General features: G+C 44.0%; 1 protein-coding gene across 2 annotated transcripts in view; it reads right to left on the bottom strand.

Moving 5' to 3' along the window:
* lrp3 (low density lipoprotein receptor-related protein 3) overlaps nt 1–27,319 on the bottom strand; it is a 75,889-nt gene that overhangs the window by 17,654 nt on the left and 30,916 nt on the right. The window contains exons 2-4 of one of the 2 annotated variants that reach the window (XM_059993374.1): nt 15,340–15,381; nt 8,759–8,897; nt 545–753 (exon numbers count right to left, since the gene is read on the bottom strand). In XM_059993374.1, coding sequence (XP_059849357.1) covers nt 545–753; nt 8,759–8,897; nt 15,340–15,381 — 390 coding nt within the window. The remainder of the gene's footprint in view (nt 1–544; nt 754–8,758; nt 8,898–15,339; nt 15,382–27,319) is intronic. The other variant, XM_059993375.1, reaches the window with a different exon arrangement.

Below are 27,319 nucleotides of genomic sequence, written 5' to 3'. Positions count from 1 at the left end.
TGCGGGTATAGATGGTGATAGCCTTTTCCTTGGAGTTGGGGAGTCCAAAACCAGAGGGCATAGGTGCAAGAGGGGGGAGATTTAAAAGAGACCTGAGAGGTAACATTTTCCAAAGGGGGTGGTGTATATCTGGAATGAGCTGCCACAAGAAGAGGTTGAGGTGGGTACAATTGCAACATCTAAGAGGTATGTGGATAGGTACATGGAGGGGAAATGCTTGGAGGGTTATGGGCCAAACATGGGCAACTGTGACTGACATAGAACAGTTGGGCTGAAGGGCATGTTTCTGTGCTGTATGACTCCGTGACTCTTAAAGCTATGTCTCAAGCCACCTCTGCGTTCTGTGCAATCTTTGTTCAAGCACCATGACAGATACTTTGCATGTTAACCCTTTCTTATCCTCACTCAGTCCTTGTTCAGCCAGGTGCCACACTCTCAGACAGTGTGATAACAGAGCCACCACCCCTCTACCCATTCCCGCCACCCCCTCCCCTCTGCCCGCACTGGCTGAGAGCAGAATCAGCCCACATGGTGGTGACAGTACCTCGGACATAAGAGAGCCGGAATCCACGGGCATGCCCGGAGCTGGAGCGGTCGGAATGGAAGGAGATCCAGACGTGGTCCCGAGTGGAGATGAAGGGCTGAGGAATGTGGGAGCCACACAGTCGGTGCTCCTCTCGATCAGAGGCTGGGCCAATTATCAGCCAGTCCAATGAGCACTTGTGCGAACTCTCCAAGTCAAAGTTCTGAAAACTACAAAACACAGAGCAAGTCATCTCCCTGTAATGGACAGCTCTATGTAGTGCCAATTCTCCTCCAGGAACACAGGAGTTGCAGGCAAGGCCAGAATCCTCCGTCACATTACCTGCCTGGGAGGAGACGGACAGTGATGATGAGGGTCTGGAGATCAGAGGCCCAACGTCTGAGAGTCCGGGGTAAAAATGGGGACGGGCAGAATTGCAATGGCTTCGCCAGCTCCTAATAATGTTGCTAGTTTTAAATTCTCAGATAGAGTTTCAAAGTTTCTCATCAGGGATCTCAGTACAAGCTATCTCAAGCATGTATATTTACTGTGTTTTTTTAAATTATTATGTTCTTTATCTTACTGTGTATTTTTGTGCTGCATTGGATCCAGAGTAATAATTATTTTGTTCTTGTTTACACTTGTGTACTGGAAATAGTCAGGTGCCTGCTATCTATGAGTCTAAAAGTCTGAGGCCACAAACCAGAGGCCCAGAGTCAGCCTTTCCTGGAGATGGAGGAGGCATGTGTGTGTGTGTAAAAAAACAGGCACCAATTGGCCATCACTGCGTTCCCATCAACAGTGTACTGACGATGTCTCCTTGCGTGGTGACGAAACATTTGCAAGTAAATTGTCAAGACTAGAGAACAACTCAATCCAACATCTCTCTCCAGGGATACCAAGAATACCTTACAGCAAGCAGTTAACCTACCCACTAACGTGAGGCAACACCAAGAATGGGGCTCCCTACTGATGTGGAGGCTGACCTCTTACACTCAGCAAGCTGACCTGTACACGTCTGGCAGTCTCTTCATGCTGCTGCCATCAGGAAGACAGTACAAAAGCTTCAGGACCCACACCACCAAGTTCAGGAACAGTTATTATCCCTCAACCATTCGGTTCTTAAACCAGTGGGGATAAATTAGACCATAACACCATAAGATATAGGAGCAGAACTAGGTCATATGCCCCATCAAGTCTGCTCTGCCATTTCATAATTTTTCCCCTCTCAGCCCCAATCTCCTGCATTCCCCCATGTATCCCAATCAAGAATCTATCAACCTTTTCCTTAGATATACATAAATACTTGGCTTACACAGCTGACTGTGGCAATGAATTCCACAGATTCACCCCTCTCTAGCTAAAGGAATTCCTCCTCATCTTCATTCTAAAAGGACACCCCTCTATTCTGAGCTGTGTCCTCTGGTGTTAGACTCTCCCACCTCAGCAAACATCCTCTCCACATCCACTCTTTCAAAGCCCTTCACATTCAGTAGGTTTCAATTAGGCCACCCCTTATTCTTCGGAATTCTAGAGAATACAGGCCCTGAGCCATCAAACACTCTTCAATGAACGTTGGCCACTTCTTTGTCCATTCTCCTAATCTGTCTAAATCCTTCGGTAGCCCGTCTACCTATCTTCATATCATCCACAAACTTGTGCAACAAAGCCATCAATTCCATCAAATTTTTCACATATAACGTAAGCAGATTCAATCCCAAAACAGACCCCTGTGGAACATTACTATTTACCATATTTATCGGTAGCTAACAAGAAATGACTCCCTTTATTCACACTTCTTGTCACTGCTAGAATCTTTCAAGTAATACCATGGGTTTATAACTTATTAAGCAGCCTCATGTGTGGCACCTTGGGAGCTGAGTGTTCAAGGTTACACATTATATCAGAGGGATAGGACCATAGGCAGAGGAGGGGGCATGGCCCTATGGGTAAAGAATGGCATCAAATAATTAGAAAGAAGTAACATAGGATTGGAAGATGTTGAATCCTTGTGGGTTGAGTTAAGAAACTGCAAGGGTAAAAGGATCTTGATGGCAGAAATATACAGACCTCCAAACCGTAACTGGGATATTGTCTAAAGATTACAGCGGGAAATAGAAAAGGCGTATCAAAAGGGCAATGTTATGATAGTCATGGGAAATTTTAACATGAAGGTCGACTGGGAAAATCAGATTCAAGAGACTGAATTTGGTGAATGCCTACAAAATGGCTTCTTAAAGTAGCTTGTCATTGAGCCTACTTGAGGATCAGCTATATTAGATTTGATGTTCAGTAATGAACCAGACATTATTAGAGAGCTTAAGGTAAAGGAACCTTTAGGAGGTAGTGATCACAATATGATTAAATTCAGCTTGAACTTGATAGGGAGAAAGTAAAGTCTGATGTAGCAGTATTTCAGTGGAGTAAAGGAAATTACAGTGGTATAAGAGAGGAGTTGGCCAAAGTGATTGCTGGGAAAGGTGACAGGAGAGCAGCAACGGTTTGTGCTTTTGGGAAAAAATTAGGAAGGTGCAGGATAGATGTATTCCAAAAACAAAGAGATACTCAAATGGCAAAATAATACCAACTTGACTGACAAGGGAAGTCAAAGCTAATGTAAAAGCAAAAGAGGGGGATTACAACAAAGCAAAAATTAGAAGATAGAGGATTGGGAAGCTTTTAAAAACCTACAGAGAGTAACTAAGAGAGACATTAGGAGGGAAAATATGAAGTATGAAAACAAGCTAGCAAACAATATTAAGGTGGATAGAAAAACTTCTTCATGTATATATTAAAAAAAAAGAGAGAGATGAGAGTGGATATAGGACTGCTGGAAAGAGGCCAGAAAAATAATAATAATGGACAAGAAGGCAGCAGATGAACTAAATGAATATTTTGCATCAGTCATCACTGTGGAAGATACTAGCAGAGTGCCAGTTTTTGAAGGGTGTGAGGTAAGAGCAGTTACTATTACAAGGGAGAAGGTGCTCAAAAAGCTGAAAGACCTAAAGGTGCATTAGTCACCTGGACCAAATAAACTGCACCTTAGGGTTCTGAAAGAAGGCAGCAGTAGTGATTGTGCAGACACTAGTAATGGTCTTTCAAAAATCATTGGACTCTTGGCATGATTCTGGAAGACTGGAAAATAGCACATGTCACTACACTCTTTAAGAAAGGAGAGAGGCAGCAGAAAGGAAATTATAGACCAGTTAGCCTGACCTCAGTTGTTGGGAAGATGTTGGAGTCAATTGTTAAGGATAATGTTATGGAGTACTTGGTGACACAGGACAAGATCGGACAAAGTCAGCATGGTTTCCTTAAGGGAAAATCTTGCCTGACGAACCTGTTGGAATTCTTGGAGGAGATTACAAGTAGGATAGATAAAGGAGATGCAGTGGATGTTGTATATTTGGATTTTCAGGCTTTGACAAGCTGCCACAAGTTAAGAGCCCTTGATATTACAGGAAAGTTACTGGCATGGTTAGGGCATTAGCTAATTGGTAGGGGGCAGCCAGTGGGAATAAAGAATCCTTTTCTGGGTGGCTGCAAATTTCTAGTGGTGTTCAACAGGAGTCGGTGTTGGGCCTACTGATTTTTATGCTGTAAATAATGATTTAGATGATGGAATAGATGGCTTTGTTGCCACGTTTGCAGATGGTACGAAGATAGTGACAAGCACTGTTGAGGATACAGGCATGCTGCAGAAGGACTTAGACAGATTAGGAGAATGGGCAAGTAAGTGGCAAATGAAATTCAATGGTGGAAAATGCATGATCATGTACTTTGGTAGAAGAAATAAATGTACAAATTATTTTCTAAACAGAGAGAAAATCCAAAAATATGAGATGCAAAAGGACTTAGGAGCTGCAGGCAGAACACCCTAAAGGTTAACTTGCAGGTTGAGTGGGTGGTGATGAAGGGAAATGCAATGTTAACATTCATTTCAAGAGGTCTAGAATACAAGAGCAATGATGTGATGCTGAGGTTATATAAGGCACTGGTGAGGCCTCACCTGGAGTACTATGAAAAATTTTGGGCTACTTATCTCCAACTGGCCTAATTCTGCTCCTATGTCTTATGGTCTTCTGAAAATCTAAGTACACAACATCAACTGATTCTACTTTGTCTAACCTGCTTGTTATTTCTTCAAAGAATTCCAACAAATTTGTCAGGCAAGACTTTCCTTTGAGGAACTCATACTGATTATAGCTTATTTTATTATGTGCCTCCAAGTACCCTGAAACCACATCCTTAACAATTGACTCCAACATCTTCCCAACCAGAGGTTAGACTAACTAGCTTATAATTTCCTTTCCTTGGCCTTTCTCCTTTCTTGAAGAGTGGAGGGACAATTGCAATTATCCTGTCTTCCAGAACTATTCCAGAGTCTAGTCATTTTTGAAAGATCATTACTAATGCCCCCACAATCTCCAGCCATTTCTTTCTGAACCCTGAGGTGTATACCATGTGATCCAAGTGACTTATCTACCTTCAGACCTTTCAGTTTCTCAAGAACCTTCTCTCTATTTATAGTAACTTCACAGACTTCATGGCTCCTGACACCTGGAACTTCCACGAGGTGGAAACTTCCACGGTGAAGACTGATGCAAAGTACTTACTTAGGTCATCCTCCACTTCCTTGACCCCTCCATTACTACCTCTCCAGCATCAGTTTCCAGCGGTCTGATATCTACTCTTGCCTCTCTTTTATAACTTATGTACTTGAAGAAACTTCATTCATGTCATCACAGAACTGTTTCCACAGCTTACGGACTCACTTTCAAGGACTTATTATCTCATGTTCTTGATATTTATTGCTTTTTTTTTGCCACAATATGTTTATTTGCATTTTAACACCACGAAATACAGCTTTTACCTTCCTATACTTCCTTATATTATTCAGAAAATACTGAAGTTTCTAGATTAACACAACAAACAACACACACAAAAAAATGCTTCTCCTATTTCAACAAGTGACAATCTATATACAGGTATTTATAATACAATTCAAAAATCAATAAATAAATAATATAATTTTTCTACAAATTTTGGAAGCTGCATTGTCTACAGAAGGTAATACTCTTTTAATCTCCTGTTAAGTCCAAATCCTTGACATAGTTAATGAAGGGTCTCCATATATTCTCAAATATCTGCTGTTTAGACCCTAATATATAGGTTATCCTTTCCAATGGGAGACTTGATAACATCTGCCTTATTCATTGAGTAGTGCCTGGTCTATGAGTACTTTTCCATAATTGTGCAATACATGTTTTAGCATGAAGTAAGCAGAGATCTATAAATGCTTGTTCATTTTTACTGTAATTATGTTTCTCTAGGTACAAACCCAACAGAAAGAGTTTAGGGTTCAGTGAAACCTATTTTGAAATAATTTTCTCTATTATAGCTCGTACCTCTTCCCAGAATGCTCCAGTCTCTCTTAATTGCCACATACAATGAAACAATGTACCTCTAGCTTCTGTACATTTTGTGCATATGTCTGATTTGTTTTTGTTGTATTGGTTTAATTCCACTGGTGTGACATATGTCAACGTTAACCATTTGTACTGTATCAATTTAAGGCGAGTGTTTATTGACTTAGTACAAGCATTGGTACAAGCTGTTTCCCACTCTTCGTCTGAAATTTTAAGCTGCAAATTTTCCTCCCAAGTTTTCAATTTGTATTGTGAATTTTCAGACGAGCAAGATACCAGCAAATTATAAAATTCAGAAATGATACCTTTTTCAAACTGTCCTTTATCATAATATTTTCCAAGTGTGAATGTAGGGGTCTGGTAAATGTGTTGTTTTGGTTTATCTTAACAAAACTTCTTAGCTGGAGGTATTTGTAGAAATGTTTACTATTGAGGTTAAAGGTACACCTCAGCTCCTCAAAAGACATCATAATGTCTGAGTCTGCTAAATAAAGGTTTTGAATCATTTGAAGTCCCTTGGATTTCCATTCTTTAAATGTCGCATCTGCTCTTCCTGGTACAAAGAACTGATTGCCCCACATTGGACTATCTTGTGATAATACCTATGGTTCCTTTAAATATTTTTTTACATCATACCATACCTTTATCATGTGCTTTACAATTGGATTTTTAGTTTGCTTCCGTAATTTTTTAGCTGTATCTGAGTATATGTATAAAGGAAGAGGTAATTTTAGACTGTGAGATTCCATTTCTATCCAATGAGGATCATTTGTTGAAAAATAGAACATAATAGTTCTCAGCTGTACAGCCCAACAATAACACGTGACGTTTGGACGTTTTAGACCCCCTCGATCAAATGGCAAATACAATAATGATAAACAAAGTCTTGCTCTCCTATTGTTCCATATAAATCTCAGAAATATCTTTTTGATTTTTGAGAACAGGTCTAAGGGTGGTGGCAAAGGAATATTTTGGAATAGATAGAATAGCTTTGCTAGTATATTCATTTTTAGAATGTTGATTCTCCCAATTGTAGATATTGGCAGAGCCACCCATCTTTCAACTGACTTACTAATATCTATCATTAAGGGGTCATAATTAGCACTAACAATATGTTCTAACCTAGGCAGAATCTCTACTCCCAAATACTTAAACTGTTGTATAACATTAAATTGGATTACCTCCAAAATTGGATCCCTTCTTTCATTAGCGTTGAGCAGTAATATAGAAGATTTAGTATTATTCACTTTGTATTTTGAAATCTCACCAAATGATTTAATTAGCTGTAGCAAGGCTGGGATCAATTTATTTAAATCGGATATAAATAAAATTATATCATCAGCATACAAGGCAATTCTGTGTTCTATCTGTCCTGTTGTTATTCCACAGAACTGCGGGTGTGAACGTATTGCTATTGCTAGAGGTTCAATTGCCATTGTAAATAATAAGGGTGAGAGTGGACAACCTTGTCGGCAGCCTTTACTGATTGTTATTGGTTTTGAAATGTTTCTATTTGTTAAGATTTCTGAAGTAGAATTTTTGCATATTACCTGAACCCATTTTATGAAGTTATTTCCACACCCAAATCTTTCTAACTTTAAAACAAATCAGATTACGAAATAAAACAATGTCTCCCATGGCCGCGTTGCCTTCCTCCGGGTGCTCCAGTTTCCTCCCACAGTCCAAGGACCTTCCTGCTGGGAAGTTAATTGGTCATTGTAAATTGTCCCATGACAAAGCTAGAATAAATCGGAGATTACTGGGTGGCGTGGCTTAAGGGCCTATTCCATATTGTCTCAATGTAATATATAAACTTTGAACAGTGGGGAGACACTGAAGGACCACATCACTGCCAAAGGGGTAGGCATGGGTCAGACACGCTGCTAGGGGCCTGGTCAGCACAGCAAGATGCTAGGGACAGGTAAGGGTGAGACTCATGGGCGTGGCCATTCAGGCGATGAAGGGGCACACATGCCACAGCAGGAAAAGCATGCAGGTGGTGTGGTGCTGAAGGGAACCTTGTAACGGTGGGATGTGCACATGATGTCAAGGCACACATGGGATGGGGGAGGTAGTTCTAACGGGTTGCATGCAATGTCAGGGCACACACGGGGTGGGTGAGGTGGTGCAGAGGGGTTCCACGTGATAGTGAACAACACACGGGGTGGGTGAGGTGGTGCAGAGGGGTTCCACGTGATAGTGAAGCACACATGGGGTGGGTGAGCTGGTGCAGAGGGGTTCCACGTGATAGTGAAGCACACACGGGGTGGGTGAGGTGGTGCAGAGGGGTTCCACGTGATAGTGAACCACACACGGGGTGGGTGAGCTGGTGCAGAGGGGTTCCAAGTGATAGTGAACCACACACGGGGTGGGTGAGGTGGTGCAGAGGGGTTCCACGTGATAGTGAACCACACACGGGGTGGGTGAGGTGGTGCAGAGGGGTTCCACGTGATAGTAAACCACACACGGGGTGGGTCAGGTGGTGCAGAGGGGTTCCACGTGATAGTGAACCACACACGGGGTGGGTGAGGTGGTGCAGAGAGGATCCACGTGATAGTGAACCACACACGGGGTGGGTGAGGTGGTGCAGAGGGGTTCCACGTGATAGTGAACCACACACGGGGTGGGTGAGGTGGTGCAGAGGGGTTCCACGTGATAGTGAACCACACACAGGGTGGGTGAGGTGGTGCAGAGGGGTTCCACGTGATAGTGAACCACACGGGGTGGGTGAGGTGGTGCAGAGGGGTTCCACGTGATAGTGAAGCACACACGGGGTGGGTGAGGTGGTGCTGAGGAGCAGTACCTGATGGTGATGATATCTCCATAGTTACCCTGGATGTACCAGCTGCAGTTAATGGCCGGAGGGTAGCTGACGGGCCAGGAGGGGCTAGAGATGACTCCACTCTCTTCTTTGCGAGGCTCGAGTTTTCCGTGACAGGCAGCTGGAGATGGAGGCAAAGAGACACTGTCATCAAACTCTGACATCCACACACCCCCATCTGCACCATACTCAGCCTCCACCCTATGGGTGACACACACCCGCTGGCCTACAGACCCACCCTGCCACCTGCTCAGCGCAGATCAGACCTGATTGAGCCTCATTTCCTGCAGGCCCACTGCAGACTGCAACATCACTGATGTAGAAGGGAACGCAAATGCAATGGTAGCATTCATGTCGGGAGGATAAGAATATAAAAGCAAGGATGTAATGCTGAGGCTTGATAAGACAGTGGTCAGACCACACGGAGTATTGTGAGCAGTTTTAGGCCCCTTATCTAAGATAAGAAGTTATGGCATTGGAGAGGGTTCAGAGGAGTGTCGCAAGAATAATTCTGGGAATGCAAGAGTTTAAAATATGAAGAGCATTTAATGGCTTAGGACCTTTACTCACTGGAGTGTAGAAGACTGAGGAGGATCTCATTTAAACCTATCGAATATTGAAAGGCCTATGTAGAGTGGACACTGAGAGGATCTTCTCTTTAATGGCTGAATTAGGATCAGAGGGCACAGCTTTACAATAGAGGGACATCTATTAGAAAGGAGATGAGGAGGAATTTCTTTAGCCAGAGGGTGGTGAATCTGTGGAATTCATTGCCACAGATGCCTGTGAATGGGTATATTTAAGGTGGAGGTTGATAGCTTTATCAATGTAGGTGTCAAAGGTTATGGGGAGAAGGCAGGAGAGTGGGGCTGAGAGGGACAATAAATTCCCAATGGTGGAATGGCAGAGCAGATTTGATGGGTCAAATGGCCTAATTCTTTCTTACATCTTATAAAACCATAAGGCATTGGAGCAGATTTAGGCCGTTTGGCTTTTAATACACTATGTTGTTGGACAGCAGACAGCTAGAGGCTCCTCTAACCCAATGATTGGAAAAGAACCATTCCTGTGCTCAGAAACGGATGGACTTCTACAAACCAGCATTTGACTGAGTCCAGATCCAGTTTATATTGTAGACTAAATCCATGCAACATCTTTCACAGGCTGACTGCATCAAGAACACAGCAGATGTTTGGGTTAAGCTCTCTTGTCACACAGCAGGCTTGGCTGAGAACATAAAACAGTACAGCACAGTACAGGACCTTCAGCCCACAATATTCTGCCGACCTTTTAACCTACTCCAAGATCAATCTAACACTTCCCTCCTACATAGCCCTTCATTTCTCTTTCACCCATGTGAGAACCATAAAACCATATAACAATTACAGCATGGAAACAGGCCATCATGGCCCTTCTAGTCCTTGCCGAACGCTTACTCTCACCTAGTCCCACCTACCTGCACTCAGCCCATAACCCTCCGCTCCTTTCCTGTCCATATACCTATCCATTTTTTCTTTAAATGACAAAATCGAACCTGCCTCTACCACTTCTACTGGAAGCTTGTTCCACACAGCTACCACTCTCTGAGTAAACAAGTTCCCCCTTGTGTAACCCCTAAACTTTTGCCCCCTAACTCTCAGCTCATGTCCTCTTGTTTGAATCTCCCCTACTCTCAATGGGAAAAGCCTATCCACATCAACTATCTATCGCCCTCATAATTTTAAATACCTTTATCAAGTCCCCTTTCAACCTTCTACACTCCAAAGAATAAAGACCTAACTTGTTCAACCTTTCCCTGTAACTTAGGTGCTGAAACCCAGGTAACATTCTAGTAAATCTCCTCTGTACTCTCTCTATTTTGTTGACAAATCTTTCCTATAATTTGGTGACCAGAACTGTACACAATACTCCAAATTTGGCTTCACCAATGCCTTGTACAATTTTAACATTATATCCCAACTCCTAAACTCAATACTCTGATTTATAAAGGCCAGCATACCAAAATCTTTCTTCACCACCCTATCCAAATGAGATTCCACCTTCAGGGAACTATGGACCATTATTCCTAGATCACTCTCTTCTATTGCATTCCTCAATGCCCTACCATTTACCATGTATGTCCTATTTTGATTAGACCTACCAAAGTGTAGCACCTCACACTTATCAGCATTAAATTCTATCTGCCATCTTTCAGCCCACTCTTCTAACTGGCCTAAATCTCTCTGCAAGCTTTGAAAACCTACTTCATTATCCACAATGCCACCTACCTTAGTATCATCTTCATACTTACTAATCCAATTTACCACTCCATCATCCAGATCATTAATGTATATGACAAACAACATTGGACCCAGTACAGATCCCTGAGGCACACCACTAGTCACCAGCCTCCAACCTGACAAACAGTTATCCACCACTACTCTCTCGCATCTCCCATTCAGCCACTGTTGAATCCATTTTACTACTTCAATATTAATACCTAAAGATTTAACCTTCCTAACTAACCTTCCATGTGGAACCTTGTCAAAGGCCTTACTGAAGTCCATATAGACAACATCCACTGCTTTACCCTCATCAACTTTCCTAGTAACCTCTTCAAAAAATTCAATAAGATTTGTCAAACATGACCTTCAATCCATGTTCACTGTTCTTAATCAGACCCTGTCTATCCAGATAATTATATATACCATCTCTAAGAATACTTTCCATTAATTTACCTACCACTGACGTCAAACTGACAGGCCAATAATTGCTAGGTTTACTCTTAGAACCCTTTTTAAACAATGGAACCACATGAGCAATACGCCAATCCTCCGGCACCATCCCCGTCTCTAATGGCATTTGAAATATTTCTGTCAGGACCCCTGCTATTTCTACACTAACTTCCCTCAAGGTCCGAGGGAGATTTATCCACTTTTATATTCTTTTAAAGCACCAGTACTTCCTCTTCTTTAATCCCGAGATTACTACCTTTGCAGTCCTTCTTCTTAACTCCCTTCCTAACTCCCTATATTCCCCTTTCAGGACCTCTTCCCTTTTCCTACCTACGTCACTGGTACCTATATGTACCACGACCTCTGGCTCCTCACCCTCCCATTTCAGGATAACTTGGACGCGATCAGAAACAGAGAAGATTCATTCCTGCGAATCTGGCAGAACAGAAACTGTACTGTGGCAAGCACAAAGGCTTTACAACCATCAAAACTGCCCAATGCATCACCGGCACCAGTCTACCCACCATAAAGGTGGTGGAAAAGGGCCAGTAACATCAGGAAAGATCTCACCCACCCCGCTCGAAGACTGTTTATCCCATCCCCATCAGCATCCATGCCAGTATCACCAGAATCAAAGAGTTACTTTCCCCAAGCAGTAAGACTGATCAACACCTCCACCCACTAACCCACCCCTCTGCACCCCCAACCACCATTACTTTATCATTCCCTTTCAGTCACCCTATGTAAAGATTCTCTTGTGCTTGGCTTCACTTTATGTACATACAATGTAGTATATAAGCTATCTTAAGAAACCCCAGTCTCCTTGGGCTGTGTAAGTCTAAGGAAGACACATTTAGTCCTGCCAAACCCGTGAGATTGAAACGGCTCACCCACCCTGAAGCCAGGTTTGTGTGGATTCTGTATAATTTGCTACTCTGTTACAACTCATTGCCAGGAAAAACAGACAGCACACTGCATACGATTAAAGGAATTATCTATATGAATCTTAACTTAAGGGTTAGATAAGAAAAGAAACAAACAAAAGGGCCCATTATAACTAAACAGTCAAATATGCACAAGTTTGAGCTCAACTCTTCCCAAAATTGATATTCACCGATCCTCAGCAGACCTTTGCACCTAGCTCCATCAAATCAATGATTGGTTCTCTCCAGCATCTTCCCTTGTTCTCTCCCGCTGAGCAAGACAGCCTGGCTCACGTTCCAAAGCACTCGATATCTCTAATCATAACCCAAACACTGCTTCTACAGAAAGACCATTATATTAGCAGCGAACCCTTTCCCAGGGCGTTACTTTTATGTATTTATATTTATTGTGATTTTTTTTATTATTATGATGTCCCACCTCCTTCAAAAAGTCAACAATTATACCAGTGCCCAAGAAGAGTAGTGCGAACTGCCTTAATGATGTTATACCCTGGTTCACATTTTTACTGCTGTAGGTATTTCATTTCAGCAGTTCTGTAAGAGCAATCTATTCTGCTGTCAGCCTGTTTGGGTTATTGTTGAACATAAGGGATGCTGAGGAACATATGTCATCCAATTAGGATGGTGGAACTGGGAGAGGTTTTGTGAGGGACACTAAAGTTGGTCTTGGGTTTTTTGTTCGATGGGAGATGGAGAAAGATGCTGGGGAGAACCAGTCGTAGGATTCGACCTGGGAGAGGACTGTGATTCGAAGGAGTCAGGTGCCAAGATCGACTGAGGATCAGTGAATATGATTTTGGGAAGAGTTGAGCTCCAACATGTGCCCAGTTGACTTTAAATTACAATGGGATGCTTTTGTTTTCTTTTCCTCTTTTTTTCTTTACTAAACCATTAGTTAAGATTCATAAATATAATTCCTTTAATCATATACAATGTGCTGTCTGTTATTTCTTGGCAATGAGTTGTAACAGGGTAGCATCCATACGAACCAGGGTTTGGGGTGGGAGAGTCATCTCAATCTCACAGGTTTGGCAGGACCAGAGTTTGTATTCCCTAGACTGACGCAGACAAGGAAACCAGCGGGGTTTCAATGACTATCACCTAGTAGCACGCACATCTACAGCAATGAAATGCTATAATAAAATGAACTGCCCCAGCAAGGACCTGGACGCACTGTAATTTGCCTATCACAATAGGTCTACAGCAGATGCTCTACTCTCTATATACACATGACTGTGTGGCTAGGCATAGCTCAAATATCATCCATACATTTGCTGATGATACGACCATTGGTGGAAACACAGATGGTGATGAGAGGGCGTACAGGAGCGAGTGGAGTGATGTCACAGCAACAACCTGGCACTCAACGTCAGTAAGACAAAAGAGCTGATTGTGGACTTCAGGAAGGGTAAAATGAGAGAACACGAACCAATCCTCATAGAGGGATCAGAAGTTCCTGGGTGTCAAGATCCCTGAGGATTTAATCCGGTCCCAATATATCGATTCGGCTATAAAGAAGGCAAGACAGTGGCTATACCTGTATTTCATTTAAGATTTTGAAGAGATTTGGTTTATCAACTAAAACACTCAAAAACTTCTATAGATGTATCATGGAGAGTTCTCTGACAGGTTTCATCACTCTCTGGTATGGGGGAGCTACTGCACAGGAATGAAAGAAGCTACAGAAAGTTGTAAAATTAGTCAGCTCTATCTTGAGTACTAGTACCCAAGAGAATTTCAAGGAACGGTGCCTCAGAAAGGCTATGTCCATTACTAAAAACCCCCCATTACCCAGTGCATGCCCTCTTCTCATTGTTACTGTCAGGAAAAAGATACAGAGGTGTGATGGCGCGCGCACACACACACACACACACACACACACACACACACACACACATGCACACACACACTCACTCACTCAGCGATTCAGTAACAGCTTCTTCTCCTCTGCCATACAATTCCTAAATGGATATTGAACCCATGAAAACTACCTCACTTTCTAAAAAATATACATTATTTCCATTTTTGCACTAGTTTTAGTCTATTCAATATACACATATAATAACTGTAATTGATTTACTTATTCACTTGTTTTTCTTTCTATATTATGCATTGTACTGCAGCTGCTAAGTTAACAAATTAGACGCACTCAATGATTCAGGAACAGGATGTGTATATGCATGTATATCTATATACACACAAACATCCTCTTAATATATAGATTCTTTTACATGTACTGCTGCCACGGAACAACAAATTTCATGACATATGCCAGTGATATTAAACCTGTTTATCAGATGTCCCAATTCTTATACTTAGGGCACTATGACAAAAGCTTTCTTCACTATCCTAAGCACTTGAAGATGGGGGTGTGGGGAGGGCAGCATTGTAGTGTAGCAGCTACTACAATGCTTCATTGTGCCAGTCTGACTGTATGCAGTCTGTACATTCTCCCTGTGACCATGTGGGTTCTCTCTGGGTGCTCTGGAGTCCTCCCATAGTACAAAGACATTCAGGTTAGGGTTTGTACATTCTGGGCCTGCTATGTTGGCACTGAAAGCATGGTGACACTTGCAGGATGCCCCCAGCACATATTTAGACAGCGTTGAGGCAAAACGGTGCTTTTCACTGCACTTCTCAATGTACACTTGACAAATAAAGCTCATCTTAAACTTTATCATCTATAACATCACTTTAGGGAGCATTCAGCTGACAAAGTGCTCAGGTCTGAAATCCCTGCTTCAGCTCCCCTACTCCCCCAGCCACCCCCATGTTTTACAACAGATTTTATGTTGCTTGGGGTCCCTACCACCAGAGTGGCGCAGGAGACCACACAGCAACACGGCACCCAGTCTGCAGATTACCAAACAGCCACATGTTAAAGCAAAGGGGAATGAAGTCTCACCCATTCCGGAACATTCTGCTCCTCCCAGGAAGAATAAACCAGCTGAAAAGTAAAGGAGAGAGATTGTGAAAGTGAAGAGTGTATTACTTATATAGACCAGATGCAAAGTAGTGAAAACAAGATGGCCCAGTGAACTATCCATCTTTACAGTCAGAGAGATATTTCAAACCCAGTAACTCTCCTCTTCAGACAGACGCAGGACCCAGTAACCCTCCTCTTCAGAGAGAGACCCCAGACAGTAACCCTCCTCTTCAGAGAGACTCCAGACCCAGTAACTCTCCTCTTCAGAGAGACCCCAGACCCAGTAACCCTCCTCTTCAGAGAGAGACCCCAGACCCAGTAACCCTCCTCTTCAGAGAGACCCCAGACCCAGTAAACCTCCTCTTTAGAGACCCCAGACCCAGTAACCCTCCTCTTCAGAGAGAGACCCCAGTAACCCTCCTCTTCAGAGAGACCCCAGACCCAGTAACCCTCCTCTTCAGAGACCCCAGACCCAGTAACCCTCCTCTTCAGAGACCCCAGACCCAGTAACCCTCCTCTTCAGAGAGAGACCCCAGACCCAGTAACCCTCCTCTTCAGAGAGACCCCAGACCCAGTAACCCTCCTCTTCAGAGAGAGACCCCAGACCCAGTAACCCTCCTCTTCAGAGAGACCCCAGACCCAGTAACCCTCCTCTTCAGAGACCCCAGACCCAGTACCCTCTTCAGAGACCCCAGACCCAGTAACCCTCCTCTTCAGAGAGACCCCAGACCCAAACCCTCCTCTTCAGAGAGAGACCCCAGACCCAGTAAACCTCCTCTTCAGAGAGAGACCCCAGACCCAGTAACACTCCTCTTCAGAGAGAGACCCCAGACCCAGTAACCCTCTTCAGAGAGAGGTATTTCTGACCCAGTAACCTCTTCAGAGAGACCCCAGACCCAGTAACCCTCCTCTTCAGAAAGACCAAACCCAGTAACCCTCCTCTTCAGAGAGACCCCAGACCCAGTAACCCTTCTCTTCAGAGAGACCTCAGACCCAAACCCTCCTCTTCAGAGAGAGACCCCAGACCCAGTAACACTCCTCTTCAGAGAGAGACCCCAGACCCAAACCCTCCTCTTCAGAGAGAGACCCCAGACCCAGTAACCCTTCTCTTCAGAGAGAGACTCTAGACCCAAACCCTCCTCTTCAGAGAGAGATCCCAGACCCAGTAACCCTTCTCTTCAGAGAGACCCCAGACCGTAACCCTCCTCTTCAGAGAGACCCCAGACCATAACCCTCCTCTTCAGACAGAGACCCCAGACCCAGTAACCCTCCTCTTCAGACAGAGACCCCAGACACAGTAACCCTCCTCTTCAGAGAGACCCCAGACCCAGTAACCCTTCTCTTCAGAGAGACCCCAGACCCAAACCCTCCTCTTCAGAGAGAGACCCCAGACCCAGTAACCCTCCTCGAGACCCCAGACCCAGTAACACTCCTCTTGAGACCCCAAACCCTCTTCAGAAACAGACCCCAGACCCAGTAACCCTCCTCTTCAGAGAGACCCCAGACACAAACCCTCCTCTTCAGAGAGACCCCAGACCCAGTAACACTCCTCTTCAGAGGGAGACCACAGACCCAAACCTTCCTCTTCAGAGAGAGACCCCAGACCCAGTAACCCTCCTCTTCAGAGAGACTCCAGACCCAGTAATTCTCTTCAGAGAGACCCCAGACCCAGTAACCCTCCTCTTCAGAGAGAGACCCCAGACCCAGTAACCCTCCTCTTCAGAGAGACCCCAGACCCAGTAACCTCTTCAGAGAGACCCCAGACCCAGTAACCCTCCTCTTCAGAGACCCCAGACCCTTCTCTTCAGAGAGAGACCCCAGACCCAGTAACCCTCCTCTTCAGAGACCCCAGACCCAAACCCTCCTCTTCAGAGACCCCAGACCCAGTAACCCTTCTCTTCAGAGACCCCAGACCCAAACCCTCCTCCAGAGAGAGACCCCAGACCCAGTAACCCTCCTCTTCAGAGAGACCCCAGACCATAACCCTCCTCTTCAGACAGAGACCCCAGACCCAGTAACCCTCCTCTTCAGACAGAGACCCCAGACACAGTAACCCTCCTCTTCAGAGAGACCCCAGACCCAGTAACCATTCTCTTGAGAGACCCCAGACACAAACCCTCCTCTTCAGAGACCCCAGACACAAACCTTCCTCTTCAGAGAGAGACCCCAGACCCAGTAACCCTCCTCTTCAGAGACCCCAGACCCAGTAACCCTTCTCTTCAGAGAGACCCCAGACCCAAACCCTCCTCCTCAGAGAGACCCCAGACCCAGTAACCCTCCTCTTCAGAGACCCCAGACCGTAACTCTCCAGAGAGACTCCAGACCGTAACCCTCCTCTTCAGAGAGACCCCAGACCCAAACCCTCCTCTTCAGAGAGAGACCCCAGACCCAGTAACCCTCCTCTTCAGAAAGACTCCAAACCCAGTAACCCTCCTCTTCAGAGAGAGAGCCCAGACCCAGTAACCCTCCTCTTCAGAGACCCCAGACACAGTAACCTTCTTGAGAGACCCCAGACCCAAACCCTCCTCTTCAGAGAGACCTCAGACCCAAACCCTCCTCTTCAGAGAGACCCCAGACCCAGTAACCCTCCTCTTCAGAGGGACCCCAGACCCAGTAACACTCCTCTTCAGAGAGAGACCCCAGACACAGTTACCCTCCTCTTCAGAGAGAGACCCCAGACACATTAACCCTCCTCTTCAGAGAGACTCCAGACCCAGTAACCCTCCTCTTCAGAGAGAGACCCCAGACCCAGTAACCCTCCTCTTCAGAGAGAGACCCCAGTAACCCTCCTCTTCAGAGAGAGACCCCAGACACATTAACCCTCCTCTTCAGAGAGACTCCAGACCCAGTAACCCTCCTCTTCAGAGAGAGACCCCAGACCCAGTAACCCTTCTCTTCAGAGATTCCCCAGACCCAGAAACCTTTCTTTTTAGAGATATTTCAAACCCAAAAATCCCCTCCTCTGATGCAGCAATATCCAGCCCCCTATCCTCCCCTATGACACATAGGAAATAAAGAAACAAAATCATCAGCTTATGCACGACGAGACAAATGGCCCACTTGCATCTTTACAGCATATTATATCACCTCTGAACATATTACCACAGACCAGCTGTACAGGCCAGTTCATTGAGTATATTTAAGATGGAAGCTGATAGTTCTTGAATCAGATCGACAAAGGTTACGGGGAGAAGGCAGGAGAGTGAGGTTGTGAGGAACAGTAAGTCAGCTATAATATATTTATAAGCAAGGCAAGCTCGATGGGCTGAATGGTCTAACTTTGCTCCGAAGTCTTATGGATATCTCAGCACATCCAGTGTGGTCACCCTTTCATTCCTCAGTGGCCACCATATCACTGTTGTGGTGACAAGCACCCAATTCACGCTCTGCAACCACAGTCCATAGTTCACAGGCTGACAAACCTCTTCTCACCATCATGCTCTCTGCTCCAATGCAGCATGCTCACTACATATTAATCCTTCTGGTTTTTACTTCCAATGCAATCAAAATTTGTTAAAAATTTTGAAGCACTTCTTTAAATGCTTGCACTGTATATATTGCCCAATCTTGTAGCTTGACATAGAAACCTGTAATCCATCTGAGCCAACCCATCCCTCAGTATAATTACAGCTGATCCTCAATTCTGCTCTGGCAATGGTTCACGTGTCCACAATCCTTTCTAAATAAATTGATTACTCTGGCCCCACAGCCTTCTGGAGAAGAGGGTCAAACAGATTCATCGGCTGGGGTGGAAGAGCAAAGATCCCAAACCCGCTCCCTAACTGTCTTAGTCACAGTCACCCTAATCCTGCAGGGTCACCACCTACCTCAAGCAAACACCCCAAACCCCCTCCCTGAATGAGTTACCATCCATAAGAACAAAAGACATATGAGCAGAATTAGGCCATTCAGTCCATCGAGTCTGCTCATGGCTGATTCTGGATCCCACTAATCCTCATACACCTACCTTCCCACCATGTCCTTTGATGTCCTGACCGATCAGGAAGCTATCAACTAACGCCTTAAATATACCCACACTTGGCCTCCACCACAGTCTGGGGCAGAGCATTCCACTGATTTACTACTCTCTGGATAAAAAAATTCCTCCTTACCTCTGTACTAAAAGGTCACTCCTCAATTTTGGGGCTGCACCCTCTAGTTCTAGATACTCTGACCACAGGAAACATCCTCTCCACATCCACCCTATCTAGTCCTTTCAATATTCAGTAGGTTTCAATGAGGTCCCCCGCATTCTTCTAAATTCCAGCAAGTACAGGCACAAAGCTGCCAAACGCTCCCCATACGTTAACCTTTTATTCCTGAAATCAGCCTCGTGAACCTCCTCTGGACTCTCTCCAATGACAACACAGAACTGTTGACAATACTCCAGGTGTGACCTGGCTAGTGTTTTATAAAGGCTCAGCATTATCTCCTTGCTTTTATATTCTATTCCACTTGAAATAAACGCTAACATTGCATTTGCCTTCTTTACCATAGACTCAACCTGTAAATTAATCTTCTGGGAGTCTTGCACTAGTCTACACCTCTGATGTTTGAACCTTCTCCCCATTTTCTCCCCATCCACCTGGGCAAGCTCCCCTCTCATGCCTCTGTAATTCCCTTTATTCCACTGCTATACTGATACATGTGACTAATGCTTCTCCCTCTCAATCTGCAGTATGAATTCAAGGGTTCCTTTACGTTAAATTCTCATTTAGATCTGGGTTATTACACAACCCATCTAAGATGGCCTTTCCCCGAGGACGCTCAAGCACAAGCTGCTCTAAAAAGCCATCTCATAGCATTCAACAAATTCCTTCTCTTGTGATCCAACACCTACCTAATTTTCCCAGTCCCCTTGCATATTGAAGTCCCCCTTTACAATTGTGTCATTACTCTTATTACATTCCTTTTCCAGCTCCCCTTGCAATCTCAACCCCACATCTTGGCTGCTATTTGGAGGCCTATATATGATTCCCATATGATTTTTTAAAAATCCTTGCAGTTTCTTAATTCCACCTACAGAGATTCAACATTCTCTGACCCTATGTCACCTTTCTAAAGATGTAATTCCATCTCTTACCAATGCAGCCACACCACCGCCTGCCTTCCTGCCTGTCCTTTTGATACAAAGTATATCCTTTGATGTTAAGCTGCTAACTATGGCCTTCTTTCAGCTACAACTCAGTTATGCCACAATGTCATACCAATCAATCTGTAATTGTGCCACGAGTTTGTCCACCTTATTCCGAATACTACGCACATTTAAATACAGCACCTTCGGCCCTGCATTCCTTGCCCTTTTGAATTTTGCCTCTGTGGTACAATTTAACTTTTTGCTCTGTCTGCACTTGTACCAAATCATTGACTTGTCCTTCTTTGCATTCATGTTATATCCAGCATCCCCAGCTCTATCATACTGGTTCTCACCTTTGTCATATTAGTTTAAACCACTTCCAAAAGCTCTAGTAAACCCTGCCCACAAGAATATTAGTCCCCCTTGGATTCAAGTGCAACCCGTCCCTTCTGTACAGGTCCCGCTTGCCCCAGAAGAGGTCCCAATTATCCAGAAATCTGACTCCTTGCCCCCGCTCCAATTCTTCAGCCACACATTTATTTGCCACGTCATTCTATTCCTATCCTCACTGTTGCGTGGCACAGGCAGCAATCCAGAGTTTACTACCCTCCAGGTCCTGCTTCTCAGCTGCCCTCCTAACTCCCTGTATTCCACTTTCAGGACCTCCTCCCTTTTCCTTGCTGTCGTTGATACCAATATGTACCACAGCTTCCGGCTACCCACCCTCCCATTTCAGGATATTGTGGACCCTCGCACCTGGGAGGCAAACTACCATTCGTGTTTCCTTTTTGTGTCCACAGAATCCCCTATCTGTCCCCTGACTACAGAGTCCTTATTACTGCTGAAAAATCTTCAGTTCCCTAACCCTTCTGAGCCATGGGGCCAGACTCAGTGCCAGAGGCACGGCCACTGTTGCTTCTCGCAGTAGGTAATCAAAATGGTACTCAAAATGGAGTACTTATTGTTGAGGAGGATGGCCACAAGGGTGCTCTCCAATGTATCTGACATTCTCCCTTCTCTCTCCTGATAGTCATTCAACTGTAGCCATCGGGATGACTACCTCCATGTAGTTCCTGTTGACCACTGCTTCACTTTCCCTAATAAGCCAAAGGTCATCAAGCTGCAGCTCCAGTTCCCTAACCCGGTCTCCAGCTGCATGTCCAGGCACCTGGTGCAGATGTGGTCATCGGGGAGACTGGGAGTCTGGAAACCCCACATATGACATCCAGAACAGAACCCTGGCTCTGTGAACATATTCCTTATTCTCTCACGAGTTAAATAAGAAATAACCCTGAGCACAGCCCAAATCTTACAGGTTCAACACCTGACCTGAGCAAATACCCAAGACCTCCCACCTGACGGAGCACAGTCCAGAACCTCCCGGGTAGTAAACACAAAGTACACATGCTAGATGAACTCAGCAGGTCGGGCAGCATCCATTAAAATGAGCAGTCAACGTTTCGGGTTGAGACCCTTCGTCAGGACTGAAGAGGGAGGGGCAGGGACCCTATAAAGAAGTGGGGGAGTGTGGGAAGAAGGCTGGTACGTGCCAGGTGAAAAACCAATAGGAGGAAAGATCAAGGAAAGGGGAGGGGGAGGGGAAGCAGGGAGGGGATAGGCAGGAAAGGTGAAGAAGGAATGTAAGGGGACAGCACTATGTGCAGTAGAAGGCAGAATCATGAGAGAGGTGATAGACAGCTGGAGGAGGAGGCAGAATTAAACTGGGATGGGGGAAGGGAGAGGGAGGGAATTACCAGGGCTGAGTATCAAATCATTAGGGATGCAGAATCAGAAAGAATAGCAAATATGGTACTCAAGGTGTTGTAACTAAATGCGTATTGGATAAGAAATAACGTGGATGATCTTGTTGCAATAATATAGATTGCCAGGTATGTTGTTGTGGCCATCACTGAATCATGGCTGAAGGACGGTTGTAGTTGGGAGCTGAATATTCAAGGTTACATGCTGTATCAGAGGGATGGGAAGGTAAGCAGAGGGGGTAGCGAGGTTCTACTGGTAAAATATGGCATCAAATCAGTAGAAAGATGTGACACAGGATTGGAAGATGTTGAATCCTTGTGGGTTGAGCAAAGAAACTGCAAGGATAAAAGGACATTGATGGCAGTTATATACAGGTCCCCAATAATGGCTGGGAGGTGGACCACAGGTTACAACAAGAAGTAGAAAAGGCAAGACAAAAGGGCAATGTTATGGTAGTCATGGGAGATCTTAACATGCAGGTCGAATGGGAAAATCAGGTTGGTAATGGATCTCAAGAGAATGAGTTTATTGAATGCCTAAGAGATTTTTTTTTAGAACAGTTTATTATTAACCCTACGAGGGGATCAGCTATACTGGATGGGTGAACTGGAGGCAATTAGGGAGCTTAAGGTAAAAGAACCCTTAGGAACCAGAGATCACAATATGATTGGGTTCAACTTGAAATTTGATTGGGAGAAAGTAAAGACTGAGGTAGTAGTATTTCAGCGGAGTAAGGGAAATTACAGTGACATGAGAGAGGAGCTGGCCAAAGTAAACTAGAAGGAGCTGCTGGCAAGTATGTCAGCAAAGCAGCAGTGGCAAGCGTTTCTGGAAAAAATGAGGAAGGTGCAGGACATGTATATTCTGAAAATGAAAAAGTATTCAAATGGTAAATTAGTACAACTATGGCTGACAAAGGAAGTCAAAGCTATTGTAAAAGCAAAAGAAAGGGCATACAAGAAAGCAAAAGTGGTGGGAAGATAGAGGATTGGGAAGTTTTTAAAAATCTACAGAGCACAACTAAAAAATCATTATAAGGGAAAAAATGAAATATGAAAACAAATTAGTAAATAATATCAAAGTAGATAGTAAGAGTTTTTTCTATTATGTTAAAAATAAAAGAGAAATGAGAGTAGATATAGGACCGCTAGAAAATGAGGCAGGAGAAATAATAACGGGGACAAGGAGATGACAGATGACCTAAATGAGTATTTTGGATCAGTCTGCACTGTGGAAGACACTAGCAGTGTGCCTGATGTTGTAGAGTGTGAAGGAAGAGAAGTTACTATTACAAGGTAGAAGATGCTCAAAAAGCTGAAAAACCTAAAGGAGCATAAGCCACCCGGACCAGATGTACTGCATCCTAGGGTTCTAAAAGAGGTAGTGTTAGAGATTATGGTGGCATTAGAAATGATCTTTCAAAAATTATCGGACTCTGGCATGGTGCCAGAGGACTGGAAAGCTGCAAATGTCACTCCATTCTTTAAGAAAGGAGGAAGGCAGCAGAAAGGAAATTATAGACACGTTAGCCTAACCTTAGTGGTTGGGAAGATGTTGGAGTCAATTGTTAAGGATGAGGTGATGGAGTACTTGGTGACATAGGACAAGACAGTACAAAGTCAGCATGGTTTCCTTAAGGGAAAATCCTGCCCGACGAACCTGTTGGAATTCTTTGAGGAGATTACAAGTAGGATAGATAAAGGGGATATAGTAGATGTTGTGTATTTGGACTTTCAGAAGGCCTTCGACAGGGTGCCACAATGAGGCTGCTTATCAAGTTAAGAGCTCATGGTATTACAGGGAAGTTACTAACGTGGTTAGAGCATTGGCTGATTGGTAGGAGGCAGCGAGTGGGAATAAAAGGATCCTTTTCTAGTTGGCTGCCAGTGACTAGTGGTTTTCCGCAGGGATCGATGTTGGGATCACTTCTTTTTATGCTGTATATAAATGATTTAGATGATGGAATAGATTGCTTTTTTGCCAAGTTTGCAGATAATATGGAGGAGCAGGTAGAGTTGAGGAAATGGGTAGGATACAGAAGGACTTTGACAAATTAGGAGAATAGGCAATAAAGTGGCAAATGAAATACAATGTTGGAAAATGCATGGTAGTAAAAGAAATTTATTTAAAAAAATAAATGCAGACTATTTTCTAAACAGGGAGAAAATCCAGGAATCTGAGATGCAGAAGGACTTAGGAGTCCTTGTGCAGAACACCCTGAAGGTTAACTTGCAGGCTGAGTCAGTGGTGAGGAAGGCAAGAAGTCTAGAATACAAGAGCAAGGATGTGATGCTGAGGCTTTATGAAGCACCGGTGAGGCCTCGCCTTGAGAATTGTGAACAGCTTTGGGCCCCTCATCTTAGAAAAGATGTGCTGGCATTGGAGAAATGATTCCAGGAATGAAAGGTTTATCATACAACGAACATTTGATGGCTCTGCGTCTGTACTCACTGGAATTCAAAAGGATGAGAGGGGACCTCATTGAAACCTTTCAAATGTTGAGAGACCTAGACAGAGTAGATGTGGAGAGGATGTTTTCCATGAAGGGAGAGTCTAGGACAAGAGGGATAGAGGAGCACCCTTTAAAAAAGAGATACATAGAAATTTCTTTAGCCAAAGGGTGGTAAATTTGTGGAATTTGTTGCCATGTGCAGCTGTGGAGGCCAGGTCATTGGATGTATTTACGGCAGAGATTGATAGGTTCTTGATTGGACACGGCATCAAAGGTTACGGGGAGAAGACTGGGAATTGGGGTTGAGCTGGAGAAAAAAACAAGGATCAGCCATGACTGAATGGCTAAGCAGACTCAATGAGCCAGATTGCCTAATTCTGCTCCTATGTCTTACCATGAAACCATTCAGGTTTACCACTTGATCTGAGGAAACATCCCAAAACCCCCTTCCTACCTGCCTCTGTTACGGTCAATTTAACCCTGGGCACAGCCCAAATCCTGAATATTCATCACGTGGCCCAAAAGTGAGACCATCTGTTGGCCTTCACGACGTGCACAGCTCAGACTCCAGCTCAACAGCTCAACAGCCAGGTTTATTGCAGATGCAAACATCTGCTGCAGATATGACTACTGTGAATCTCACTACACCCACACATCAGAAGGTTTTCCACTTCATTAAAACTTCCTGTCAAAGGTTCGGACAGATAAATCAGAATCAGGCTTAATATCACTCATATACATCATGAAATTTGTTGTTTTACAGCAGTATAGTGCAATACATAAAAAATTATACAGTAAATTGCAATAAGAAATAAGATATATTAAAATATTAAATCAGTGCAAAATACATGTGAAAATAGTGAGCTAAGTGTTGATATCTCTATCTAAATATTACTTAGCTGTTAATTAGCATGGAATATTTAAGTCCCGATCACAGAAAAACCAGCACAGATTTAGTAAAGTTAGCCATGCTCTACTGGGAATCGTTTATCAGTGAAGTGATGGGAGTCCAGGTCTATGCTGTTCATATAAAGGTGATGGCAGTCTTGGCTATCAAACCTCATGCCCTTCATCGCCCCATGTGTCTCCAAGAGCAATCAGACTGAGGAGACTGCCAGGGGTCAAAAACTAGTGGGCACAGAAACAAAGTGATTTCTGAAAGAAAACCAGCTTGGAAACTTTAAATAAAGCACAGTGACTGGGGTTCAGTTGGATAGGTTTACTATAGAATTAAAAGGGAACTGGTAGGGGAAGAATTTACAGGGATTAGGGGAGAGGGACTGCTCTGGTGTAATGCTAGCTTAGTCCATTAGCCAAACACATTGTCACTCGCAGGAAGCACCAGGCAGAATTCTAAGTACTTACAACCTGAAGCAGCTACAAACAGCCACAATGTTGAAGTCACAAGCACAGTTTGTCCCCCCAACCCCCACAATAGCATTTAGTACTCTGGTCACGGGCTTCTTGTGAAGATGATGATAAGATATAGGAGGAGAATTAGGCCATTTGGCCCACTGAGTCTGCTCTGCCATTCCATCACGTCTGATTTATTATTCCTCTCAACCTCATTCTCCTGCCTTCTCCCCATAACCTTTGACACCCTGACTAATCAAGAACCTATCACTGTCCGCTTTAAATATACCTAGTGGTATATTTAAACAGCTGCCTGTAGCAATGAATTCCACAGATTCAGAATCAGAATCAGGTTTATTATCACCGGCATGTGACATGAAATTTGTTAACTTAGCAGCAGCAGTTCAGTGCAATACATAATCTAGCAGAGAGAGAAAAAAATAATAAATAAAATAAAAACATAATAAACAAACAAGTAAATCAATTACATTGAACAGACTATTAAAAAATGTGCAAAAACAGAAATACTGTATATTTTTTTAAAAGCAAGGTAGTGTCCAAAGCTTCAAAGTCCATTTAGGAATAGGATGGCAGAGGGGAAGAAGTTGTTCCTGAACAGCTCCCAGCTAAAAAAAATTCCTCATCTCTATTCTAAATGGACATTCCTCTGTTCTGAGGCTGTGCCCACTGGTCCTAGACTATGGGGAACATCCTCTCCAAATCCACTCTACCTAGGCCTTCAGATCGCCCCTCATTCTTCTAAGCTGCAGCGAGTACAGGCCCAAAGCCATCAGTTGGTTAGCACAATGGTACCAATAACCAAGGTTCAATTCCCACCATTGCCTGAACAAAGTTTGTATGTTCTCTCTATGACCACATAGGTTTCCTCCCACAGTCCAAAGACGTACCAGTTAGTGGGTAATTGGTGATTGTAAATTGTCCCGTGATTAGGCTCGGGTTAACTCGGGGTTGTTGGATGACATGGCTCAATGAGCTGGAAGAGCCTATTCTGTGTTTTATCTCTACAAATAAAAAATAAAATAATTCAAACTCTCTTCATACATAACCCAATCATTCTTGGGATCATTCCCGTGAACCTCCACTGGACCCTCTCCAATGTAGACAGCAGACTCACAGACCTTCACCTACTCCAACTCTAGCAGCCACATGGAGACCATCTTATCCATGCCTAGTAGGTGTTTACCTGACCTCATCCCATTTGCCTGAGTTTGGCTCAATTCCCTCTGAGCCTGTTCGGATAGTTCCTAATTTTGCCAACCTCAATCATTCTCTCTGGTAGCTCATTCCACACACCT

Source organism: Hypanus sabinus, chromosome 17 (assembly GCF_030144855.1).
Source record: "Hypanus sabinus isolate sHypSab1 chromosome 17, sHypSab1.hap1, whole genome shotgun sequence".
Lineage (NCBI taxonomy): Eukaryota > Metazoa > Chordata > Chondrichthyes > Myliobatiformes > Dasyatidae > Hypanus > Hypanus sabinus.
This window is presented reverse-complemented; position numbering and strand designations above follow the sequence as displayed.